This window comes from Hyperolius riggenbachi, chromosome 4 (assembly GCF_040937935.1).
Source record: "Hyperolius riggenbachi isolate aHypRig1 chromosome 4, aHypRig1.pri, whole genome shotgun sequence".
In the NCBI taxonomy this organism is placed as follows: domain Eukaryota; kingdom Metazoa; phylum Chordata; class Amphibia; order Anura; family Hyperoliidae; genus Hyperolius; species Hyperolius riggenbachi.
In genome coordinates, this window is record NC_090649.1 from 331,642,920 (window position 1) to 331,666,474 (window position 23,555).

The following is a 23,555-nucleotide window of genomic DNA, read 5'->3' on the forward strand; positions in this document are numbered from 1 at the left end:
TGGGCCTTTACATTTGACTTCTGTATAATATATTTGCATGTAACTTTTCATTTTTTCCGCAATAAAATAAAAATGTCCTAGTTGGAAAAAAAAGTAGGATAGGATTCTGGTGCATTCACTTGTTCACGAGAATTGCCTCACTCTGCTTAGCCCTGTTAAATAAGTTGAGTTTGTGAGTACTAGGAGCTTGGCCTATTCAGAGTAATTAGAGAGGGACAGTGTGTCAATGTCTTATTTTGAAGGCGTGTGGCCACTATTGACTTATACCACAAACCCACCATAGAGGCTCCAACAATCCAGCACTGTCCAGCAAATTCCTTGTTAAGTTGACATTTTTATGCCAATATCTGGCGTCTTTACCGTCGCACCCCCACCCAAGGCATTCTGCCAGAACATTTCTGTCCTCCATTCACCAGGGGCCACTCACCTTAACTCAGCTCAACATGACGATTGATGTTACAGAGAATGGGAGAATGACCGGAAATTCATAGAAAAGAGATCAGCAGACCCAAATAGTAGATTGATTCTTGACATGTTGTATATAAGTCAGAGAAACAGGAAGGATATATCATGTTTTAGTGGGATTTCTATATCTCCATCTTTTAAGTTAGTTATATTTATCTCCATCTTTTAAGTTTTATATTAAGTCTATTCTATAAATGGGATATAAGTGATCACCTTTAGTAAGGTTATCTAACAAGAGGTCAGACACCACTTTCAAGTCCTCGATCATCAGAGGATCTTTAAGGATGTAATGTAGATTCCTTAATAGAGCATTCACTGTACCTAATCTCCATGCTCCCATCCAATGACTGACTAAGCATTACCTTGTGCTCATACTGTGCTGCGTGATCTGGTTTGCATGTATTCATGTATTGTCTTATTGCTGTTTGTCACCCTTTAATATTGTCTGTAACCTTAACTAATGTACAGCGCTGCATAATATGTTGGCGCTTCATAAATACAATAAATAAAAAAATCTATATTAAAAAATGTGAAAGATGCAGAATCAGGGGAAACCAGTGTGCCCCATCACCTCAGACTGGTTTCCTCCAGTTTCTCTCTCCAGCTACACAGTCAGCTTTTCGCCATAACCACACACCATCCTCTCCACCTTAACATTACTGTCCTCACTGAGATATCCATTCATGCCACCTACACACATTATCGTGTACCTTAACTGGGATGCTGCCTACAGTCATGAACTGAAATGCTTCCCGGAGTATGGTGATGAAGGAGAGATCAGAGACATCACAGCTGATTCTAACTGATGGCTTTCCTTGATCTGATGTCCTATGATGATTCCTGCCTTTTTACAAAGTGAGCTGCTTTGTAGCTGAGGTGATTTAGCACTATATAAACTTTTACACACAGGGAGCACCCTTTTATTTTCTCCTCTCCCTTGGTAATTACACAGATGTGGTACACATTTGAAGACAGGCTGAAGACCAAGTGTTTGGTGATTGAGGACAACTGAAGTGAATAAGCTCCCCCACAAACTGGTTCTAGGGGTTAAAGGAAGACTATTAAAACAATTTTTTTAATACTAGGCTAGGCGCACTTTATTTATTCACCCAGTTCTCTCTCCCTGCTTAACCACTTGAGGACCACAGTGGTAAACCCCCCTAAAGACCAGGCACATTTTTACTAAAATGGCCACTGCAGCTTTAAAGAAAATCTGTAATGAAAAAACCTCCCCTGGGGGGTACTCACCTCGGGTGGGGGAAGCCTCCGGATCCTGTTGAGTCTTCCCCCGTCCTCTTCGGCCCCACAGCGGCGGAGAAAATCCTCCCGGAGCGGCGGAGATGTAAATATTTACCTTTTGGCTCTGGCGCAGTATTCGCTCTTCCCACAGAGATAGGTGAAAATAGCCGACCTCCGTCGGGCCGCTATACTGCGCAGGCGCAAGTCTCCTGTGCCTGCACAGTAGAGCGGACCCAACAGAGATCGGCTATTTTCGCCTATCTCTGTCAGAAGAGCTGCAACAGCACCCCCGCTGGAGTCCGAAAAGGTAAATATAGCACAGGCTGTCGGATTTGTCGCCTGTGGGTTCCGGGGGCTGCAGCAAGACCGCCGTGGGACACAGGAGGACAGGGAAAGCCTCAAGAGGGTCCAGAGGCTTCCCCCTACTGAGGTGAGTACCCCCCAGGGGAACTTTTTTCAGTACAGGTTTTCTTTAAGGCCAAGCTGCAGGGCTGCACAACACAGCACACGAGTGATTCCCCCCCCCCCCTTTTCCCCCCACCAACAGAGCTCTCTGTTGGTGGGGTCTGATCTTTGATTATTTTTTAACTTTTTTTTTTCTTTTTTTTTTTACAAATACCTTCCTCCCCCCAGCTGGCCAATCCTGGCGATCGGCTGTCATAGGTTTCTGCCTATGAGAGCTGAAAGCTCTCAAGTGCCCCAGGGAGACAGCCGTGTCACACGGCTGTCCACGGTACAGCCCTGCTGCTGAACGAAGCGCTGTACTAACAGTCTCCCAAGCGGCGATCGCCACGCGGACACTGAAGGCAGGGCGGAGTTCTGCCCCCGAGCCGGAGATGTGCGCGCAGCCTGTGCGCGATCTCCTGCAGTAGCCGGCTCCAGGACCTGACTTCAATTGGCGTTAGGCAGTCCTGGGGCTGCCGCCACGTTCAAACCCATTGGCGTGACGCGGTTGTTTGGTAGTTAAAAATCATTCTTCATTCCTCACACAGCTCACAAATATACTTTACTGTGTCACAGCATGCAGGAGACATGAGGAGGAGGCTGATCTGAAGAGGTAACATGTAGCTATATGTGCTGTAATATTGCTGTAATGTAACTAGCAGGGAGATGTATATAGTATACACTATTCCTGACTGACTGGCTTGTTTGTGACTTTTCACTCCAGGCTTCATCTGCTTTGTAGGCTGCTATGTGGTGCAGTGCTGAGTGGGAGAGATGCTGTTTACTGTAATAAATATTATGGTCAACAACACTGCACCTTTGTTCGGGACCATATCACAGAATGTGTGATAACTTGACACTCATCACAGCAACAGCAAAGGAGATAGCACTGATTAGACGTCTTCAAAGTTTAAGGAGTTTATTCAGCAAAACAGATATACAGGTGGGTTCAGCAGCAATCTTATCTTCTTTGCATGTTTGTTACCTCAGCAAAGCAATTGGTCTGTAGTAGGTCATCTTTAAGTGTTGCAGGCTCTTGGTCCATTCCTGAATGGTAACCAGGCTTTATCTTACGAACATCTATGCTACGTTGCACTTAGCGTATATACAGCAGACAGGTAGATGAGATGACAGAACTAAAATCAGATGACAAAACTGTAATTCCTCCAAATGTCTTTGTCATTTAAAGAAATACTCTACCGAGCAAGTCTTTTTCCTAAAAGCAGTTATCTAAAGTAACTGAGGCCTCCGGATTCAAGCAGAGTATACTTAAATTCCACCATTTACAAAGGCATTATTAGGATCTTTATCAGTCAGAGAAGAAAAGATAATAAACACACATTGCTGGAATCTTTAACCCCTTACCACCATCTGAATAAGATTCTTTCAGCAAGGTGATTATTAAGGTGCCCATACACTCATCAGATTGGCAGCAGATAGATAAGAAATGCATCTGATGATCTATCTGATGCGTTTTTAGAACATTTTTACCAGGATAGAATTCCAATAGATTTCAGTTTGAAATCTGTTGAAATTCGATCTGATGGCATTTTTTTTGCCATCAGATTTCCATTAAGGCCAATGCAAACTGATAAGCAATCTCATCATATCGACCTAAATTTTCCATCCTGCCAGTTCGATGGAAATCCATCGAAATCCATTGAAATCGGCCATCGATCAGTCGATTGGCCAACCAATTTGCGATTGATCGGGATCGATCGGTCGGCCAGAAAATCGTCTGAGTGTATGGGCCCCTTAAAACTATACACTGAGGAGTTGATAGCAACTCCTCAGCCCTCTAAAGGTAGCCATACACTGGTCGATTTGCCATCAGATTCGACCAACAGATAGATCCCTCTCTGATCGAATCTGATCAGAGAGGGATCGTATGGCTACCTTTACTGCAAACAGATTGTGAACCGATTTCAGCCTGAAACCGTTCACAATCTGTGGTGGTGGAGCCGCCGCTCCCCCCCCCGCTCCGCATACATTACCTGCTCCGCTGGCGCGACTGCCCAGGTCACCGCTGCTCCGTCTCCACTCTGGTCTGCTCTCCGGCATGCTTCACTTCTTCCTGCCCGGCAGGAAGTTTAACCACTTGAGGACCCACCCTTTACCCCCCCTTAAGGACCAGCGCTGTTTGTTGTGATCGGTGCTGGGTGGGCTCTGCAGCCCCCAGCACAGATCAGGGTGCACGCAGAGCGATCAGATCGCCCCCCTTTTTTCCCCCCTATGGGGATGATGTGCAGGGGGTCTGATCGCTCCTGCGTGCAGGCTAGTTGCGGGGGGGGGGGGGCACCTCAAAGCCCCCCTCCGCGGCGACATTCACCCCCCTCCCTCTCCTACCTCTCCCCCCGGTGATCCGGGCTGCACAGGACGCTATCCGTCCTGTGCAGCCAGTGACAGGACGTCCCCTGTCACATGGCGGCGATCCCCGGCCGCTGATTGGCCGGGGATCGCCGATCTGCCTTACGGCGCTGCTGCGCAGCAGCGCCGTACAATGTAAACAAAGCGGATTATTTCCGCTTGTGTTTACATTTAGCCTGCGAGCGGCCCGCAGGCTATTCACGGAGCCCCCCGCCGTGAATTGACAGGAAGCAGCCGCTCGCGCGAGCGGCTGCTTCCTGATTAATCAGCCTGCAGCTGGCGACGCAGTACTGCGTCGCTGGTCCTGCAGCTGCCACTTTGCCGACGCACGGTATAAGCGTGCGGTCGGCAAGTGGTTAAACAGTAGAGCGCCCTCTACTGTTTAAACTTCCTGCCGGGCAGGAGGAAGTAAAGTATGCCGGACCGGGAGACCAGAGTGGACACGGAGCAGCGGTGACCGGGGGCAGTCGTGCCGGCGGAGAAGGTAATGTATTGCAGCTCTATTGCGTCGGTCGTCAGGCACTCGAACGCCGCTAGCGACGCGCTCCCTACCTGCGGGTGATCGACGGTAATTTTCCGCACGGAGCGATCGACGGGATCAGATGAAATAGATCGAAATTCAGCGTGTAGCGGGAATGATGTGACAGCAGATTCGATCCCAGTGATCGAATCTGCTGTCGATTGGCGGGGAATCGGCCTAGTGTATGGACAGCTTTAGAGTCCGAAACTTTTGTATCTGAAACTGACGGAGGAATTTACAGCAGAGAGGCAGAGCTGTGTGAGGAAGGAAATTGCTCCTAGTACTTGTGGTAATGTGTGCCCTAACATACAGCATTAAAAAAAAAGTTGTTTTCATCGATCGTATTCCTTTAATCTTGCTTGACTCTCACTTTCACATTAGGTATGGTACCAGGTAACCTGGTAGTAAAGTTACATTCCTCTAGAAAAGGAGGAAAAAAAGGGGTACATAATAGGAAGCCATCAAAGGTCGTTTTTTAATTAACACTAGACGCAGTCAAGTTGTAGATAATATGAGGTCTGGATTTCTTTAGGTGATCATATACTAACTTAAGCTTAATGTATTAAGACCCCATGACATTCTAGGATATCAAACTTCAAGACACAGCCACGATATGGTAAAAATAACCACCGATCTTATTACTAGTTGGATCCCCTTTTATTGTGGCATAGATTCAAGGTGTTGGAAACATCCCTGTTATTTTGGCCCATAGACATATCATCATGCAGTTGCTTTACATTTCTCAGCTGTATACTGATGATGCAAATCTCTTGTTTTATATAGGATTGAGATCTAGTGATTATGAAGGCCATTGAAATACAGAGAGCTCGTTGTCATGCTCAAGAAAGCAGTTTAAGATGATAGCAGCAGCAGAAGCAGCCTGAATTATTTACACAAGGCAGGATGGATCCATGCTTTGTTGTTTATGCCCAATTGTGACCCTGGTCTTCTACTGCTATAGGCTATAGCCCATATGCTTCAAGGTCTGACATGTTGTGTGTTCAGAGATGTTATTCTGCATAATCTGGTTGTAACCAGCGGCTATTTGAGCTACTATTGCTTTTCCATCTTCTCGAACGTCTGCTCATTCTCTTCTGACATCAACAAGACATTTTTGTCCACACAGCTGCTGCTCATTGGATATTTTCTCTTTTTTGGACCATTTTCTGTAAACTTTAGAGTTGGTTGTGTATGAAAACCTGGAGGTGTGGAGAGCCTATGGGTCACTATATTCATATGTGGTGGCACTGCGGGATATGGATTTTGGATTTTGGATATGGATTTTGATCTGTATAGCAAATTGTGCTCCCACACTAGGTAGCCCCGGTAAATAGCGGTATACCACGGTTTGATTGTGTATGGTTCTCATACAGATGCATTTTACCGGTTTTCAGGAAGGAGGGAAGGGAGCACCTATTCCTGGCTACCTATAAAGGCTGCAACTATTCCTGGCTACCTATACTGACTGCACCTTTTCTGGCTACCTATACTGACTGCACCTATTCCTGGCCACCTATACTGGCTGCACCTATTCCTGGCTACCTATACTTCAGGTACCTATTACTGGCTACCTATAATGGCTGCACCTATTCCTGGCTACCTTTACTACGAGCACCTTAAAGAAAAAAATCTTTTCCAAAGAAAATAACGAGATAACAAAAGGACTTTTCGTTTCTTTAGGAAAAATAAGAGTTTAGCCACTGTGTGATATAGATTTTGATCTGTATAGCAAGATGTGCTCCCAAGCTAGGTTGCCCTGGTATAGTGGTATACCACAGTTTGATTGTGTACGATTCTCATACAGTTGCATTTTACTGGTTTTCAGGAAAGGGGGAAGGGAGCAGTGATGGCCACACAAACAGTGGCAGGGGTGGGATGCAACCGATTCCTGCCTACCTGTACTGGCTGAACCTATTCCTGGCTATCTATAATGGCTGCACCTATTCCTGGGTTACAAGATGAGATGGTTACAAAATTCAATTTACTCGACCCCCCCCCCCCCGAGATTATTCAGGGTAATGAACTCTCTCCAGTCCTCTGTCCAGCAGATAGCGATGGAAACAGCTGTGGGGTCTCTGTTCCAGAAAGGACTTGTGGTGGAGGTTCCTTTGCAGGAGAGAGGGAAAGGATTCTATTCAATTCTATTCCACTCTCTTCCTGGTTCCTAAACCGAATGGTGATTTTCGCCTTATCATCAATCTTCGGTTTCTGAATCTGCAAGTGAAATACAAAAGATTTTGATGGAATCAGTTCACTCCAGCTCACTGGATCTGAGCAAAATAATTTTAGTTTATTAAGACAAAACGTTTGCATGAAGGAAGGAAGATCATTTGTTTATTCAGATTCAGGGTGCCCAAAAAGGGTTGAAATCGTCCAAGAGTACGCTTAGTAACTGGTTAAAACTGTGTATTAACAAAGCATATGATATTGCAGGTAAGCCAGCTCCTAAGAACATGAAAGCGCACTCTACTTGGGCTGTCTCCTCTTCCTGGGCAGAGAGAAATTCTGCCAAGGTGTTTCAAATCTGCAAAGCTGCCACATGGGCCTCTTATGATACATTTATAAAGCATTACCATTTGGATCTACCAAGCAAACAAGACTTGGGTTTTGGACGTAAGGTACTGTCTTCTGTTGTCCTGCCCTGAGACGTTGTGATATTCTATATCTCCAGGTGGACCTGTCTTGGAGGCAAGTGGAAGCCAATCATTTCTCTTACCAGTAATTGGATTTCCACGTAGCCTCCACAAACAGTAAGTCTCCTACTAATACAAGGTAATATTCTAAACACTGAAGGTAGGAAGTAGGAGGTGGTATTTAAATTGATTCTGTTCTTCCTGTCCCAGGGATGGGAGGGGTAATCTCCAGGTGGACCTGTCGTGGTGGAGGCTACATGAAAATCCAATTACCGGTAAGAGTAATTATTGGCATTCCTCTGAAAAACAAGTCACAATATTACTGCACCAAGACAGTAAAGAGTAAACAACAACAGGCTTCCCTACGTATCCATATGGATCTTCTATATCCCCCATAAATTTTAAACATGCCATTCTGTCTCAGTATGAATCGTAGGGCAGGTAAAACCCTTTGAAAGTGGCTCATAAGTTCTAGGTCAGGAGATGGCTGCTGGTTTTGGATAGCACGCTGCTATCTCCTTCGGTTGGTGTGACATATTTATGTAGCATGTCCCTCCATTGTTTTCATGGATAACATAATTACGTCATCACGTTCATATAGCTTGCTGACCTTCTAAAAAATAACCAATAGTAATTAAAATGTATCACAAAGATAGAGGACTTCATCACAATGCTCCTTTGATGGGCTTTTATTTTGCATCATTCGTTTGAGGTTACTTTCTCAAATACTCAGACAATCTTTATTTTACTATGCAAATATGTGTGTGTGTGTGGCTGGCATTAGCAATGTTTCCTAAGGCTAGTTTCTCACTGGGACGTTGCGTTGCATTATAATGTGCACATAAGGCAGCCAAAACCAATATTTGCGGTTGCATGCAATGTAACGCAGGTAAATGAACAAGTTGCCAACTTGTACCTTCATTGACTAACATTGTGCACGTCAATATGTGTGATTCTAGCAAGTACTGCATGTTCTGCAATGTAATCAGCTGCATTGCACAGAAGTTAAGTTGTGAACTGTTCATAGACTTTGAATCACACCACTTTGCAGTCCGCAAAATTATGTTAGTTAAAGTGCAATGTGTTAGTGTGAACAAACCCTAAATATAAAATGCAAACAAAATAGGCAAAATTTTGTTTTAATTTCAGATGAACTGCCTCACCTCTAAGGATTTTTCCCCTTAAAATGAGAGCAATTTTCACCTGTCAGCACTCCTTCCATTAATTTGCCTATAACTTTATTACTACTTATCACAATGAAACAATCTATATCTTGTTTTTATTTGCCACCAACTAGGCTTTCTTTGGGGGTACTTTTTGCTAAGAATTACCTTATTATAACTGCATTTTAACAGGAAAAATAAAAAAATTGAAAAAATTAATTATTTCTCAGTATTCGGTCATTATAGTTTTAAAATAATACATGCAAACGTAATTAAAACCCACACATTTTTCCCATTTGTCCTGGTTATTGCAACATTTAAAATATTTCCCTAATACAATGTATGGCGCCAATATTTTATTTGGAAATAAAGGTGAATTTTTTCAGTTTTGCGTCCATCACTATTTACAAGCCCATAGTTTAAAAATTAACAGTAATATACCATGTTGACATACATATTAAAAAAAGTTCAGTCCCTAAGGTAACTATTTATGTATTTTTTTTAATTTGTAATTTGAAGAAAAAAAGGGTGATTATGGGATAGTGTGGGAGGTAAAGTGTGTATGTGAAAAGTATTTGAGGGTCTTTTTAAAAAATATTTGTGTGTAGGTGTAATGTTACTATTTAGCCACAAGATGTCCTCGTGCATTACTTCCTATTGCGTACCTATAGTGCGCTAAATAGGTAGTAATGCGTGCATGGGTTCAGCTGGATGTAAACAAATGATTCCGCCATCTCATTGATTCTGGCGATCATTCACATGTGGACAGAGGTTAACTGCATTCCCATTCATTCATCTTCTGTCTAAAAATCGGTGGCAATAGTGAGCGCAGGATCTCGTGGGGGAATGAGTGGGAGTGTGCGGCGGCAAGGGATGTAGTAGCTACGTTCTTGTGAGGGGAAGAGGGAATTTGCAGGGATGTAGTTAATCATCCCGGGGAGAAGTGGTTAAATGATAGCGCTGGTGTGAATTCAGATTCGCCTGAAGTGAAAGTGCATCACTTGACAACTACCCGTATATGTAAAAGTCATCAGCCAAAGACCTAGTTTGTTATGTTCATAGTAACAATGTTAAAACTGGTAAAATAGAGGCGCCAAAACAGGATAAGATCAATTAAAATCCGGTTAAAAGGAAGGGGTGGGTGGATCCACTACCTTCACCAAAATGACCAGGCCAAATCCAAGCCAAAAGTAATACAAATAAAGTATTTATTGGTCTCCAAATATAGTGCAACGCGTTTCACGGGCACTATATTGTGTATATATTTGTGCCCGTGAAACGCGTTGCACTATATTTGGAGACCAATAAATACTTTATTTGTATTACTTTTGGCTTGGATTTGGCCTGGTCATTTTGGTGAAGGTAGTGGATCCACCCACCCCTTCCTTTTAACCGGATTTTAATTGATCTTATCCTGTTTTGGCGCCTCTATTTTACCAGTTTTATATTTTGTCCACCCTTGGTGGAGGGGTGTATCCCCATTTTTCTTCCTATAGAGAGCGACTTTTTATACCTGAGTGGGGTCAGGTTATAATTCTCCCCACCTGCCATTTCAGTGGTCGCCTGCGTGGTGACCCACACTTGTGAGTATATTCTCAACTACAATTTTTCTCATATTGGTCAAACATACTACACCAGATTTGGCTCTCGGTCTTTTGTTTCCTGTCTTTTAAGCATAGTAACAATGTTGGCTGAGCATAGGATCACACAAATGCATTGTTGATCTGCTATTGGCAAGTACTTAAAGTGTACCTCATGTGACATTATGACATAAACATAGGTACATATAGTAAGAGCTCTTAATAAGAAATTCTCTGAAGTCCCTTTCTGTTTTCCAGTACAGCAAGGGAAAAAAAGGGAAAAAACTTTATTCATGCAAAAGAGCCTGTAGACAACTTGTTGAATTCAGTTTGGGTTCCTGAAAAGTAAATAAATGCTAAAGCAGCTCAGAAATAGCAGATAAGGCTACAAATGAGGTTTAGGTGCCAGAATGTTCAAAGGGTCATTACTCTTCTCTTTCAGCTTAACAAGGTACAGTATGGATTCTAAACAGCAACTCTGACAGTCCGATGCAGTCTCAAAAATTAAGCCATTAAACTGAAAATAAAAGACTAATATCCATGTTTATATTTTTCAAGCTAATGTTAAGCGCTATACGTCAAATTCATTATCTCACATTATTTTCACTTTAGGTTCACATTAATTGATGTCAGTGGTCAGTGTAGGATTGAACTCCTCAACTGGCGCGATACCATAAAAAACTGTCAGTTACCTAACCTTAACTCATGTGTCCATATGTTACAGATTGGGTATAGATCAAGCTAAGAATGAAAGGAAAGGTGCATAACACTCCCATTTGCAGATACGGGTGTGTACATTGCAGTTGTTTATACCATACATGTGGCTTATCTTGTTTTTGTTTTGTTGTTTTCCCATTTCAACCACTGCATTCGTTAACTGTGTTCATCACAATTTCAAAGAAAACAGAATCTGGAAATGAACTTCAATTAGGAACAGATTTTGTGCAAAAGTAAACACAGAAGATAACACACAGAGAAATGTTCCCATTTGTGAAATAATTCCGCATGTCACATGTTTTTCATTTTGCGTGTGCATCCTGCTTTGATAGAACATTCTGAACACACAGCGGGGCCAACGTACAAGGGCTAATAAGTAACTAGATCCATGCAACTGTTGATATAACATTTTGAGTAAATACACGCTTACCCCAGTTTTCAAGAGACATCTATTGAAGAGCAGATTCCTGAAAAAGGTATGTACAAGTTTTCTTTTCTTTATATATCATAAAGATCTATAAGATTCAGCCTTTTCCTATTTCCAGAGACCATGAATGGCACTGAAACCTGGAGATTTAGCAGAATTCAAAGACTGAATTACCCCCAAAAAAGAAAACATATATTAGTATATTGAATATATATATATATATATATTTTATTTACTGAGTTGATATATGTTCTTTTAGCTGTATGTCTTTTAGCCATATCTCTCTTTGCCCCTTTCCTCTTTTTGCCTGTCTTTCTCTCCTCTGTTGTTTAATTCTGTGTGACCATTTTTCTTCTTTCAAATATTTAAAAAGCACATTGTGAAAGTGCAAAGTGTACAGACGGATCATTGTAAAAGTTAATCTATATAACATTTTCTTACACAAGTTAAGAATACCCAGTCTCCAAGCTAATAGAATTTCAGGCTACTATTCTCACATGCCTGACATATCCATGTTTCAGGTCTTTAATGTTTGTCTTTAATGTCTTCATCTGATTTGTTCTGAATATGAATATTTCTCCTTTCAAAGCAGGCCAAGTGTAGCCCAATATTCAGAAGCATTAAATCTTATTTAAGCAGTGTTCAAAATAACCAGACAGTGCAGAGAATTGCTCCCAATTGGTAGCAAATAAATGAAAGTGTTGCAAGTGTTGAAAATGCTCACATAACTTATTAGGGTTTAACAAGTAAAGATCAGCCACTTTCCAATACAGTGAGAATAAAATGTCAAATAAGCAATTTTAGTGGAGACAGGTATTTCTAATATTAGTGTTTTGGGTGAGAGGTCTGGTATTAATAATATTTTATATTCTGGTATTAATAATATTTCAGATTCTTTTTCCGATTAATTTTCCAATTAAGTGACAAATATTTCAAGAACTACTGACGACAAAAAAAATCTTACATTTTTTTGTATTCAATGATCTACGGTTGCAGTGAGATCACTAGAGACAGGCCAAACTGTTCTCCGGTGAACAGTTCCAGGCCAACTTCCGAGGTTCGCGATCGCGGAGAACCGCAAACTTTTCTGGAAGTTCGATTCGCCCCCATAGTGCATCATTAGGGTCAACTTTGACCCTGTACATCACAGTTAGCAGGCACATTGTAGCCAATCAGGCTTCACTCCCTCCTGGAGCTCCACCCCCCTTATAAAATGTAGGTAGCATCAGGCATTGGACTCATCCGTGTGCCTGCAGTAATTAGAGAAGGGAGAGCTGCTGCAGAGACATTAGAGAAAGCTTAGTTAGGCTACAGTTAGGCTTGTTAGGTTGCTCTTTCTTGCTGATACTTATTGCTAAAAAGCACTCCTCATCCTCAATAGCTCTTTTGAAAGCTAATGTTGTTCTTGTGATCTATTTTTTTTTGTGTCTGGCCCACTTGCATTATATACAGCCCTGTCAGTCAGTCAGTCAGTCGCAGATGGCCTTTGGCATCTTAATTCCTACTGTGCCACTGCCAGGCCCAGCACATTCAGTGACTACTTGTGTGTGTGACAGGCAGCTGCACATTTGTAATCCCAATCACTGCACCTGTTCACTGTTTAGTCCATCTAAATACCTACCTACCTACTTACCTACCTACCTACCTACGTGAGCGCACACATTGTTAATACCACCAGTCATTGCACCTGTCATTGCAGTCCGTGTGTGTGTGTGTGTGACAGGCAGCTGCACATTTGTAAACCCAATCACTGCACCTGTTCACTGTTCAGTGAGCCTACCTACCTATACCTATGTGAGTGCACGCATTGTTAATACCACCAGTCATTGCACCTGTTCAGGGTACCTGTGTGTGTGTGTGACAGGCAGCTGCACATTTATAATACCAGTCACTGCAACCTGTTCACTGCACCTATGTAACCGCACATTGTTGTACCAGCAGTCACTGCATACCTGTTCACTGCACCTGTGTACCCGTACATTGTATTAGTCAAGTCAGTGCATACCTTTCACTTCCCCCCCCCCCAATATGGACAAAACAAAAGGCAGAGCCAGAGGCAGGCCACCTGGCAGGTCTGTTCGAGGTCGCGCTGTCGTGATTTAGTGCGGTTCTCAATGAAAGTACAGTGTGCAGAAGAAGGTGCCATCAAGATACCAGGCCGCAATTTTTTCTCAAAAAAAGGCGATGCCTAAACTGTACCATGATGTTGAAAGGCAAGTGGTGACATCTCTGGCACACAGCGTTGGATCAAGGGTCCATCTGACCACGGATGCCTGGTCTGCAAAGCATGCTCAGGCCTGCCCGAAGACTAAGTCAGTCCCCACACACAGCATCTCTGCCTGCATGCCCTGTGACTGCCTGCCCCAAGACTAAGTCTATTGCGGTTCGCGGAAGTTTGCGCAAATCAAACTTTTGCAGAAGTTTGCGGAAAATTGGAGGTTCGGGCCATCTCTAGAGATCACCCATGTTATTTGTGGTGATGTATCTTTTCCTACATTATTTAACAACTTTTCAGGTGTATTACAAACACTATTGCACAAGAAATTTTGTTACAATTGGGTGAAATTGTCATTTGCAGATGGTAAAAATAGTTATCGGATTATGGCCCGAGCACACTTGGCCACTTCTGTGCATTTTTCAGCAATGCATATAAGTCTGTAACATTGATGTGTTGCAGATAAATCCATAGATGCAAGCAAGTGTGGTCAGGCCATTATATGTGTTTGCAGTGGAGGACATTTAGTAACATGCCTGCATTAGATTACAGAAAAATAGGATTTATTCTGACTTTTTAGAGTAGATACCAATTTTCCATATCACAAAGAAAAAAAAAGTAGCTTCATTTGGACACCTAGAGCAACTTCTTCAGTTCTGATATATGAGGTGAAGGAAACAGGTAGACACTTATGAGTACTGATATTGCATTATAGGCATTTGGATACCTCCTTCATTTCAATAGACCTAAAGAAAAAGAGATGATAAGTAATTTTCTAGAACAAAAAATGCTCATTGTGAGCTACATTATTTCATTGGGATATACAATGACCTGGATAAGTGGGAGAAATTTACAGCGACAGGTACCTGAAGATTCTGAGTCCTGCAGTACTTCTTATTTCTGCATATAGTGCATGTTTCTCTACAGAAAGGAACAGTTATGAACCAGTTAAATAGTCTGTTTTGTAGTGTATATTTTTATTTATTGCTTTTTAAGTAATGCTTCTCATGGAGCAATGGAGTTGCAGAATTGTTTATAGTCTAGCTTCTCAGCATGTAGTGCAAGTACTGTAGTTGGAGTTATTTAAACATGATGCAATCAAATATAGTTCGTTTTTAAATAAAAAAAATAATATATAAATATATATATATATATATATATATATATATATATATATATATATATATATATTACAGTTAAATAATACAAATGTTTGGAAGGCATTCACATGCAATTACACAGAACTTCTAACAAATAATAGAATACTATTTGTGTGTCAAAATGTACTTGTCTACAAAAAAAGGGAACTTGGCAAATGGTATGTTTCATAGAGGAGAATGTGTTGCAATAGTGTTGAGAAACACTGGTCCAAAGCATAAGGTCATGGAAATAGGATTGTTACATCAACTTTTAAAGCTGTGTGTGCCGACTTCAGATAATTGTTGGGCATGATCCAAATATTACTTCTAATTTGACTAACAGACATGCAGAAATGTAGAGGGGCGGGGAAAGCATAACAAGCATCCACTACTTGCTTATTAAGAACTGGTCAATATGCAGCAATCTCAGCTGATGTGCCATATCCCATTCCAGCATTCCTTCAGTCCACTCTGAGATGCAGCTAGAGCTCATCAATGTATGACCACTGAAAAACATTACTTACAACAACTCCAGCATATTTACTTTAAAAGGAACCCAAGGTGAGAGACATATGGAGCCAATACCAGTTGCCTGGCAGTCCTGCTGACTTTTCTGTCAGTAGTGTCTGAATCATAAGCCTGAAACAAGCATGCAGCAAACCTTGTCATATTTTTGTCAGAAACCTCTGATCTGTATGCTTGTTCAGGGTCTATGGCTTAAAGTATTAGAGACAGGGGATCAGCAGGACAGCCAGGCAATGTGCATTGTTTAAAAGAAAATAAATATGGCAGCCTCCTTATGTTCCCTTTAACTGCACCAACAATGTTACCCTTTGGGGGTACTCTGTTGCTTCTGTCATTCAGAATTTGCCAGTCAAACAAACGATCACCCAATTGCAGAATGTTATCAGAACATACATGGCCAGTTGCTGACAGCTCCGCATCCCACATCCCCATCAGTGCTCACTGCGTATCTCCAAAGTCCGTAAAGGAAATACAATTATGGGATGCATAATACAGAAAAGCACAAGATGTTAGTATACCACTCACTCAATATACAGTAAAACCCTCATTACCTGTCACCAATGGTGATTGGCTGATGCTGGATAAGTGTAGTTTCTGGTTGTTTGAGTGTCAATGTTAAAAATAGGCCTAGCTAAAAAAAATAGAACTATTCTCCACACACTGTATACTTATTAAAAACTCTGTATTGATGTGGAACTACAGTAACTAAAACAAATAAGGACCAAGGTCAGACTTAACTTAATATAGCAAAGGTTTATTACTGTATAAAGAAGTGTAAAAGTCGATTTATGCATCCTGCCTGGCCAGGATTTTATTTCTGGCTGCTTGAGACTTCTGAGACTGAGATCTGGATAATGGGGTTTCACTGTAAATCACTTGTGAGGCCACATCTATAGAAAGGACAATGACATTCTAGAACAGGTACAAAGAAGGGCAACTAAATTAATTGGAGAAATGGAAAGTCTCATTTACCAAGAAAAGTTAGACAAAGTGGGTTTATTTAGCTTTGAAAAGAGATGACTTTGAGATGAACTAATTAACATGTGTAAATCCAAGGGCAATATAAAGTCATGTCAAATGAGCATTTATCCTCATCATGCATGTAGGACCAGAGGTTATACACCATACTTGACTGGAAGGATACCACCTGTTTAGAAAAAGGGTCTTAACAGTAACTATCAGGTGTATTTTAAAACCCTAATTCAGCCTCACATTTTAGCCCTAATTAAGCCTCACATTTTTATGTAATGCATATGATACACAATTTGCATTTACTAACAATGCACAATTGTGCATATTGTGTTGTGCATGATGTTTCGGTAATTTTTCAGTAAATATATTGAATGCCTGTAGTAAAAATGGATGACATGTACTTGGGTGATGGCTAGTGACAGAGAGGGGGTGATGGCTAGTGACAGACAGTGGGTGATGGCTAGTGGCAGACAGTGGATGGCTAGGTTGTGCCAAGTAGTGGGTGACAGGTATGTGATGGCTAGTGGAAGGCAGTGAGCCATGACCAACAACTGGTAACTGATGGAAGCAGGCAATAACTAGCGACAGGTAGTTTGCAACACATGGTGTCAGGTGACTGCTAGTGACAGGTTGCAGTTGATGGGGGGGGGGGGGGGGGGTTGTGAAACAGCGACCGCAGTTAGCAACAGTGAGGCTAATTGGATTAAACAGATCTGGCTAAGCTTCCACTACTGAAAGAAGCCACGCTATTGCAGGAAAGGAAGGAAAAGTGTCTTCTTTGAATCCATGGTGCTCTCTGGTGCAGACCTAGAAAGCCTGTGCCTGGAGATGGCTCTATCTGTTGAAGTACCAATAACATTTGCAAACGATAAGTGCAGTAGGGCTGGTCCTGGCTCTTTTTCAGTAAGTAAACATGCAGAGATAAGCCTGCATTTTACAACAAAAGTTACCCACCAGATACGCCAATATGCAGCGTGAAACCAGGCATGAGGTTTTGAGAGATGCTAATACGCAGGGCTGCCAGAAAGCTATCCTTTCGCTTGGGACAAAGTGCATAGTGTACTTCTCACATCTCTGTGTGATTTGCGCTTTGCACACTGTCCCATGGGGAAGGAGAGGTTTGTCCTCGGAAGGTAAGTAAAAAAACAAACAAACACACAAAACAGGTAATCAAAAAAGTTAATGTCTGGTTTGAAATATTCGTGTTCAGTTTGAAATGTTCAATAACATTTATAAAAGTTAATGTTAATGAATGAAATGTATTGCTGCTTGCTTGCTTGCTTGTTTGATTTTTCTCTTTTAACATCCATTACCCTTCCAGGGAGACCGACCGACTGACCAGCTGCAACACTGATGTACATCCTGACAGAAGCATTGTGCTGCTGTCAGATTACACAAAGTCGGTGCATGCAGCGCTGCAGGACGAGATTTCTACTTTGCAGTCAAAAAAGATACGTTTGTCAAGGCATATGTGTTGTTTGTATCAAAAATGGCAACGGTTTCTTCATCCACATCGATCAATGTGAATGGAGAAATGGGATTTGCCAGGGCATACAAGCTGAAGTGGGTTTGGATTATTGGCAGAGCTCCTATGTCCTGGCAGACGCCTTTCCCCTCTTTTTTTTTTTTTTGCACATTTTTTGGCAGATATTTTTTCATCCACATTGATCAATGCGAATGAAGGAATCTTTGCCGTTAATTTTTCCTTTCAGCCTAGAGGAACAAAAAAGTGCATTACCCCTATGCCTAATATAAGTAGTATAGCAGAAACTCCTAATACTGGCCATACGTGTAATAATTGCGGAGACCCTAAAATGCCAGGACAGACCCCACAATTGACCTCATTTTGGAAAGAAGACACCCCAAGGTATTCGCCGAATGGAATGGTGAGTGCATAGAAGATTTAATTATTTTGTCACAAGTTAGCAGATTTTTTTTTTCCCCACACAAAGTGTAATTTTCCGCTAACTTGTGACAAAAAAATAAATTTTTCTATGAACTCACCATGCCCCTCATGGAATACCTTGGGGCCTCTTCTGTTCAAAATGGGGTCATTTGTGGAGTGTGTCTACTATCCTGGCAGTTGGGAGGGGCATAAAATGTGAGCACACCATAAAGCCTAAAGGTGCTCATTGGACTTTGGGCCCCTTTGTGCATCTAGGCTGCAAAAAACTGTCACACATGTGGTATCACCATACTCAGGAGAAGTAGTATTACAAATGGCCATGCTGGGTGGGAGAAATATCTCTGTAAACTTTGTGTAAAAAAATTGAAAAATTGTCATTTACAGGGATATTTCTCACAGACAGGATGGGTATGTGTGAAAAAACACCCCAAAACACATTATAGCACTTCTCCTGAGTACGGCGATACCACGTGTGACACTTTTGCAAAGGGCCCCAATGAATACCTTTAGGCTTTACAGTGGTGCTCCCAATTTAGCCCCTTCCTCCCCAAAATGGCAGGACAGTAAACACACCCACAAGTTAGCAGAAATGGAAACTTTTTTTTTTTTTGGCACAAAGTGTCATTTTCCACTAAATATTTTATGAACTCATCACGCCCCTCAGCGAATACTTTGGGGTGTCTTATTTCCAAAATGGGGTCATTTGGGGGGTATTTATACTATTCTGGTATTCTAGCACCTCAAGAAACATGACAGGTGCTCAGAAAAGTCAGAGCTGCTTCAAACTGGGGAAATTCACTTTTTGTACCTTAGTTTGTAAACGCTATAACTTTTACCCAAACCAATAAATATACACTTATTGGATTTTTTTCATCAAAGACATATAACACAATAAATTTGGACAAAAACGTATATAGAAATTTAATTTTATTTGAAAAATGTTGCCACAGAAAGTTAAAAATCTCTAATTAATAAATAAAAAATAAATAAACATTAATTAAAAATTAATTAAAAATTATTAAATAAAAAATATATATATTTTTTGTCAAAATTCCTGTCTTCTTTGATGAATATAATAAAAACTAAAAATCGCAGCAGCAATCAAATAGCACCAAAAGAAAGCTGTATTAGAGACAAGTAAAGGAGATAAAATTCATTTGGGTGGTAAGTTGTATGACCAAGCAATAAACTGTTAAAGCTGCAGAGTGCTAAATTGAAAAAAATGGCCTGGTCACTAGGGGGATTTAAAACTGTGGTCCTTAAAGAAAACCTGTAACTAAAAAAAAAACCCTCTGGGGGATACTTGCCTTGGGGAAGGGGGGGAAGCCTATGGATCCTAACGAGGCTTCCCCGTCCTCCTTTAGCACTCCGTTAGCCTGCCAGGGTCCCTCCGAAGTGCAGCAAAGTAAATATTTATCTACCGTGATCTTGTGCAGGCGCACTAGCCGCTCTTCCTTCAGGTTAAGGCGGAACCCGATTGATCCGCTCTACTGTGCAGGTGCGAGTCCTTTTGTGCCTGCGCAGTATAGCGGATACGATCGGGTTTGGCCATTTCCGTCTTACCTGAAGGAAGAGCCACTACTGCGCCTGTGCTGGATCCCAGAGAGGTAAATATATCACGGCTTGTCAGGCTTATCGGGGGAGGATTCGGGGGAGCCAGCGCTGGAATGCTGCAAGTTTCAGGGGCCGGGAAAGCCTCATTGGGACCCTCAGGCTTCCCCCTCCCGAAGTATCCAAAATAGCGCTTATTTTTTTTTTTTAATACAGAGTCTCTTTAAGTGGTTCAAATATGTATTGTTTTATTCTTACAGGTAATTTTTAAAAATGGACCTAAAAATCTTCCTGTTGTCCTTGTGTCTGTGCATTGTTGTTTCAACATGCAACCGTGTCTACGTTCACCCCTTTAATCTGTTTGCTTACAACCAAACCGAATGTGAACAAATAGAAATGGAGAATCACACAATTGGAAAAATGGTCATTCCTATCCCCATCGAGTCGAAGATGAAGCATGAAGAGCACAGTATAAAAGTGAAAACAAACCAGGCAACTCATCATCTTGGTTCCTCTGAAAGTTATCTGACTTCACTAATTAATGCCTTGGGTTTTAGGGCCTTCCAGGCATGGAAAGAAATACATTCACGTGACACTATGCTCATATCCTTTACAAATTTCTACTGGTCTATATTATCCTTCTATCTCGGAGCCTCTGGGGAAACTGCTGTCAGTTTGCAAAGACTTTTAGGATTTGAAAATCCATCAGAATCTACAAGCTGTACTTCTCAAGTAAATAGTTTAAAAGTAATTTCAAAACTAAAAAACATTGATAGTTTTCTTGTTTCTGAAGATGGTAACTTTGTGATGAAGAAGACGGTCTGCATATTTGTCTCTCCGAACTTCCCATTATCGGAAAAGTTCATTCATGATTTGGAACCAACCTCAGATAATTTGTATGTAAGAGCTGTGGATTTTACCAATTCAGCCAATGCTGTAAATTCTATCCATGAATTTCTGGATGCTCAGCTGCCAAACAAACTTAGATCTGGACTGTCAGTGGTTGATGAAACTTCAAATTTGATGTACGTGAGCCACATTTATTATAAAGGTAGGTAATAAAGAGGCTGTATTGCTGTTTGGTAGCATGGGGGCCCAAAAGGGTAAGGCCATCAAAGTATCAGTGGGGGTTTTGAAGAATGGGGGCACACAGGTTAGTTGAGGAAGGAAGGCATGTTTTTAAAAATACTGTAAATAGACTTTGAAGCTGTCCACATGTGGTTTGATGCTGTTCTGAACCTCCTCCCAAATCCTTAAATAAGAGATCCAAGGAAAATAGAAATAGAAAAAGATTACTTACCTGGGGCTTCCTCCAGCCCCTGGCAGCCGTCCTGTGCCATAGCCGCAGCTCCGCTCCCAGCCGGGTCCCCTCCGTTGCAGATGCTGACCTTACCAGATTGGCATCTACAGCGTCTGCGCGAGCACCGCTTGCAATTGCGCTAAGGTGGTCTGGAGTGTTCTGCGCAGGACACTCCAATCCATGTGAGTGCGCACAGTAGATGCCAGTTGGCATCTGTATCGAAGCTGACCCCGGGACACCGGCTGGAAGCAGAGCTGCGGCGAGGGACATATCGGTTGCCAGGGGCTGTAGGCGGATCAGCTAATTATAGCGCTAATAGATTTGGGCGCGGCTATGTTTTTAATGTTATCGTTTTTGTAATTTTTCACTCAACTTTGCAAATGTTTCGGCACCGTTGCAAAATATCAAAATTTTTATGTAAAATGATAAAGTACGATTGATAAATAGAGGTTTGTGAAACTAAATCTAGACTTTCAGTGTCTGATATTGTGTATGTTTATTACGATAATTGACGATTATATCGATATATGTCAATTATATCGATATATGTGACATTACAATAAATAAAGATGTTGCGCAAAAAAAGTGGGATCAGCGCATCACCAGGCCGCCTCTGAATGGCCTCAGCTCAGAGATGCGCTGAGCCCCCCCAGAAACTGTAAACGCACCTTGAACCCAAACAGAGGCTCTGCATATACACCAAAGGAAAACTATTAAGTGGGAGCAGCTGACCAAAAATAAATCAATCAAACATAGCAAAGAAATGAACAGCGCTACTTAAAAACAGATGAGTGCTTACCTGCAAAAAAGTGCACACCCCACTCATGGGATTCAAATACACAATGAGCATACACATAACCTGTCTACCACTTGGAGGATGTTAGTTTCACTAACAATTTGCAATTTGTTAAGTACTCGTCCCTCCCATTGTCGAAGAAGTCTTTCCTCCATGGGAGGGGACCTAACACTAACTAAATTCTACCTATGCATATACATAGCCTGGGCGCGCTACCAGTAAAATTGAGAATTGCGCAAAAAAAGTGGGATCAGCGCATCACCAGGCCGCCTCTGAGTGGCCTCAGCTCAGAGATGCGCTGAGCCCCCCCAGAAACTGCAAACACACCTTGAACCCAAACAGAGGCTCTGCATATACACCAAAGGAAAACTATTAAGTGGGAGCAGCTGACCAGAAATCAATCAATCAAACATAGCAAAGAAATGAACAGCGCTACTTAAAAACAGATGAGTGCTTACCTGCAAAAAAGTGCACACCCCACTCATGGGATTCAAATACACAATGAGCATACACATAACCTGTCTACCACTTGGAGGATGTTAGTTTCACTAACAATTTGCAATTTGTTAGGTACTCGTCCCTCCCACTGTCGAAGAAGTCTTTCCTCCATGGGAGGGGACCTAACACTAACTAAATTCTACCTATGCATATGCATAGCCTGGGCGCGCTACCAGTAAAATTGAGAATTGCGCAAAAAAAGTGGGATCAGCGCATCACCAGGCCGCCTCTGAATGGCCTCAGCTCAGAGATGCGCTGAGCCCCCCCAGAAACTGCAAACGCACCTTGAACCCAAACAGAGGCTCTGCATATACACCAAAGGAAAACTATTAAGTGGGAGCAGCTGACCAGAAATAAATCAATCAAACATAGCAAAGAAATGAACAGCGCTACTTAAAAACAGATGAGTGCTTACCTGCAAAAAAGTGCACACCCCACTCATGGGATTCAAATACACAGGGCTCTATTCATAAAAAACTTGTGGCGTAAATACTCGTAGAGGTAAAATACCGCATCGGTATTTTACACTTCTGGGTGGTCATTCAAAAAAATCTTGCCAGCTGCGATGCAAGAGCGGAGATCTCCCGCTGAAGGCTGGCGGTAAGCTGTCGGAAGGCATGCGGGAACACTTCAGCCGGCAGAGTCCCTCCGTGCACTGCTCTCTTTGGGAGGTCTGTCCCATTCACTTGTATGTAATCCGCAAAATCAGAGGAAGCGGTATTTCCCGTCCACATACCGCTTCCTCTAAAGTTTATGAATGGCCATTTTGTTACTTTTTTCTAGATAAATCTAGAAAAACACTGGAGAAGGCGGAAATTTCTCGCTCTGCTGGGGGATTGTAGATTTTCATGCGGGAACAGCTTTTATGAATGCCCACTTTGCTAAATGGACGAGAAAACCCGCTGTTTTGAGCGGAAAACTTGCGGTAATGGTTTATGAATAGAGCCCACAATGAGCATACACATAACCTGTCTACCACTTGGAGGATGTTAGTTTCACTAACAATTTGCAATTTGTTAGGTACTCGTCCCTCCCACTGTCGAAGAAGTCTTTACTCCATGGGAGGGGACCTAACACTAACTAAATTCTACCTATGCA

At 42.0% G+C, this 23,555-nt stretch overlaps 1 protein-coding gene across 1 annotated transcript in view; it reads left to right on the forward strand.

Moving 5' to 3' along the window:
* The first annotated feature begins 11,498 nt into the window (after positions 1 to 11,498).
* The window catches only part of AGT (angiotensinogen), a 34,560-nt gene continuing 22,503 nt past the window's right edge, over positions 11,499 to 23,555 (forward strand). Inside the window, exons 1-2 of the mRNA XM_068231821.1 lie at positions 11,499 to 11,604; positions 20,124 to 20,914. Of these exons, the coding sequence (XP_068087922.1) occupies positions 20,137 to 20,914 (778 nt within the window). The 5' untranslated portion in view covers positions 11,499 to 11,604; positions 20,124 to 20,136. The remainder of the gene's footprint in view (positions 11,605 to 20,123; positions 20,915 to 23,555) is intronic.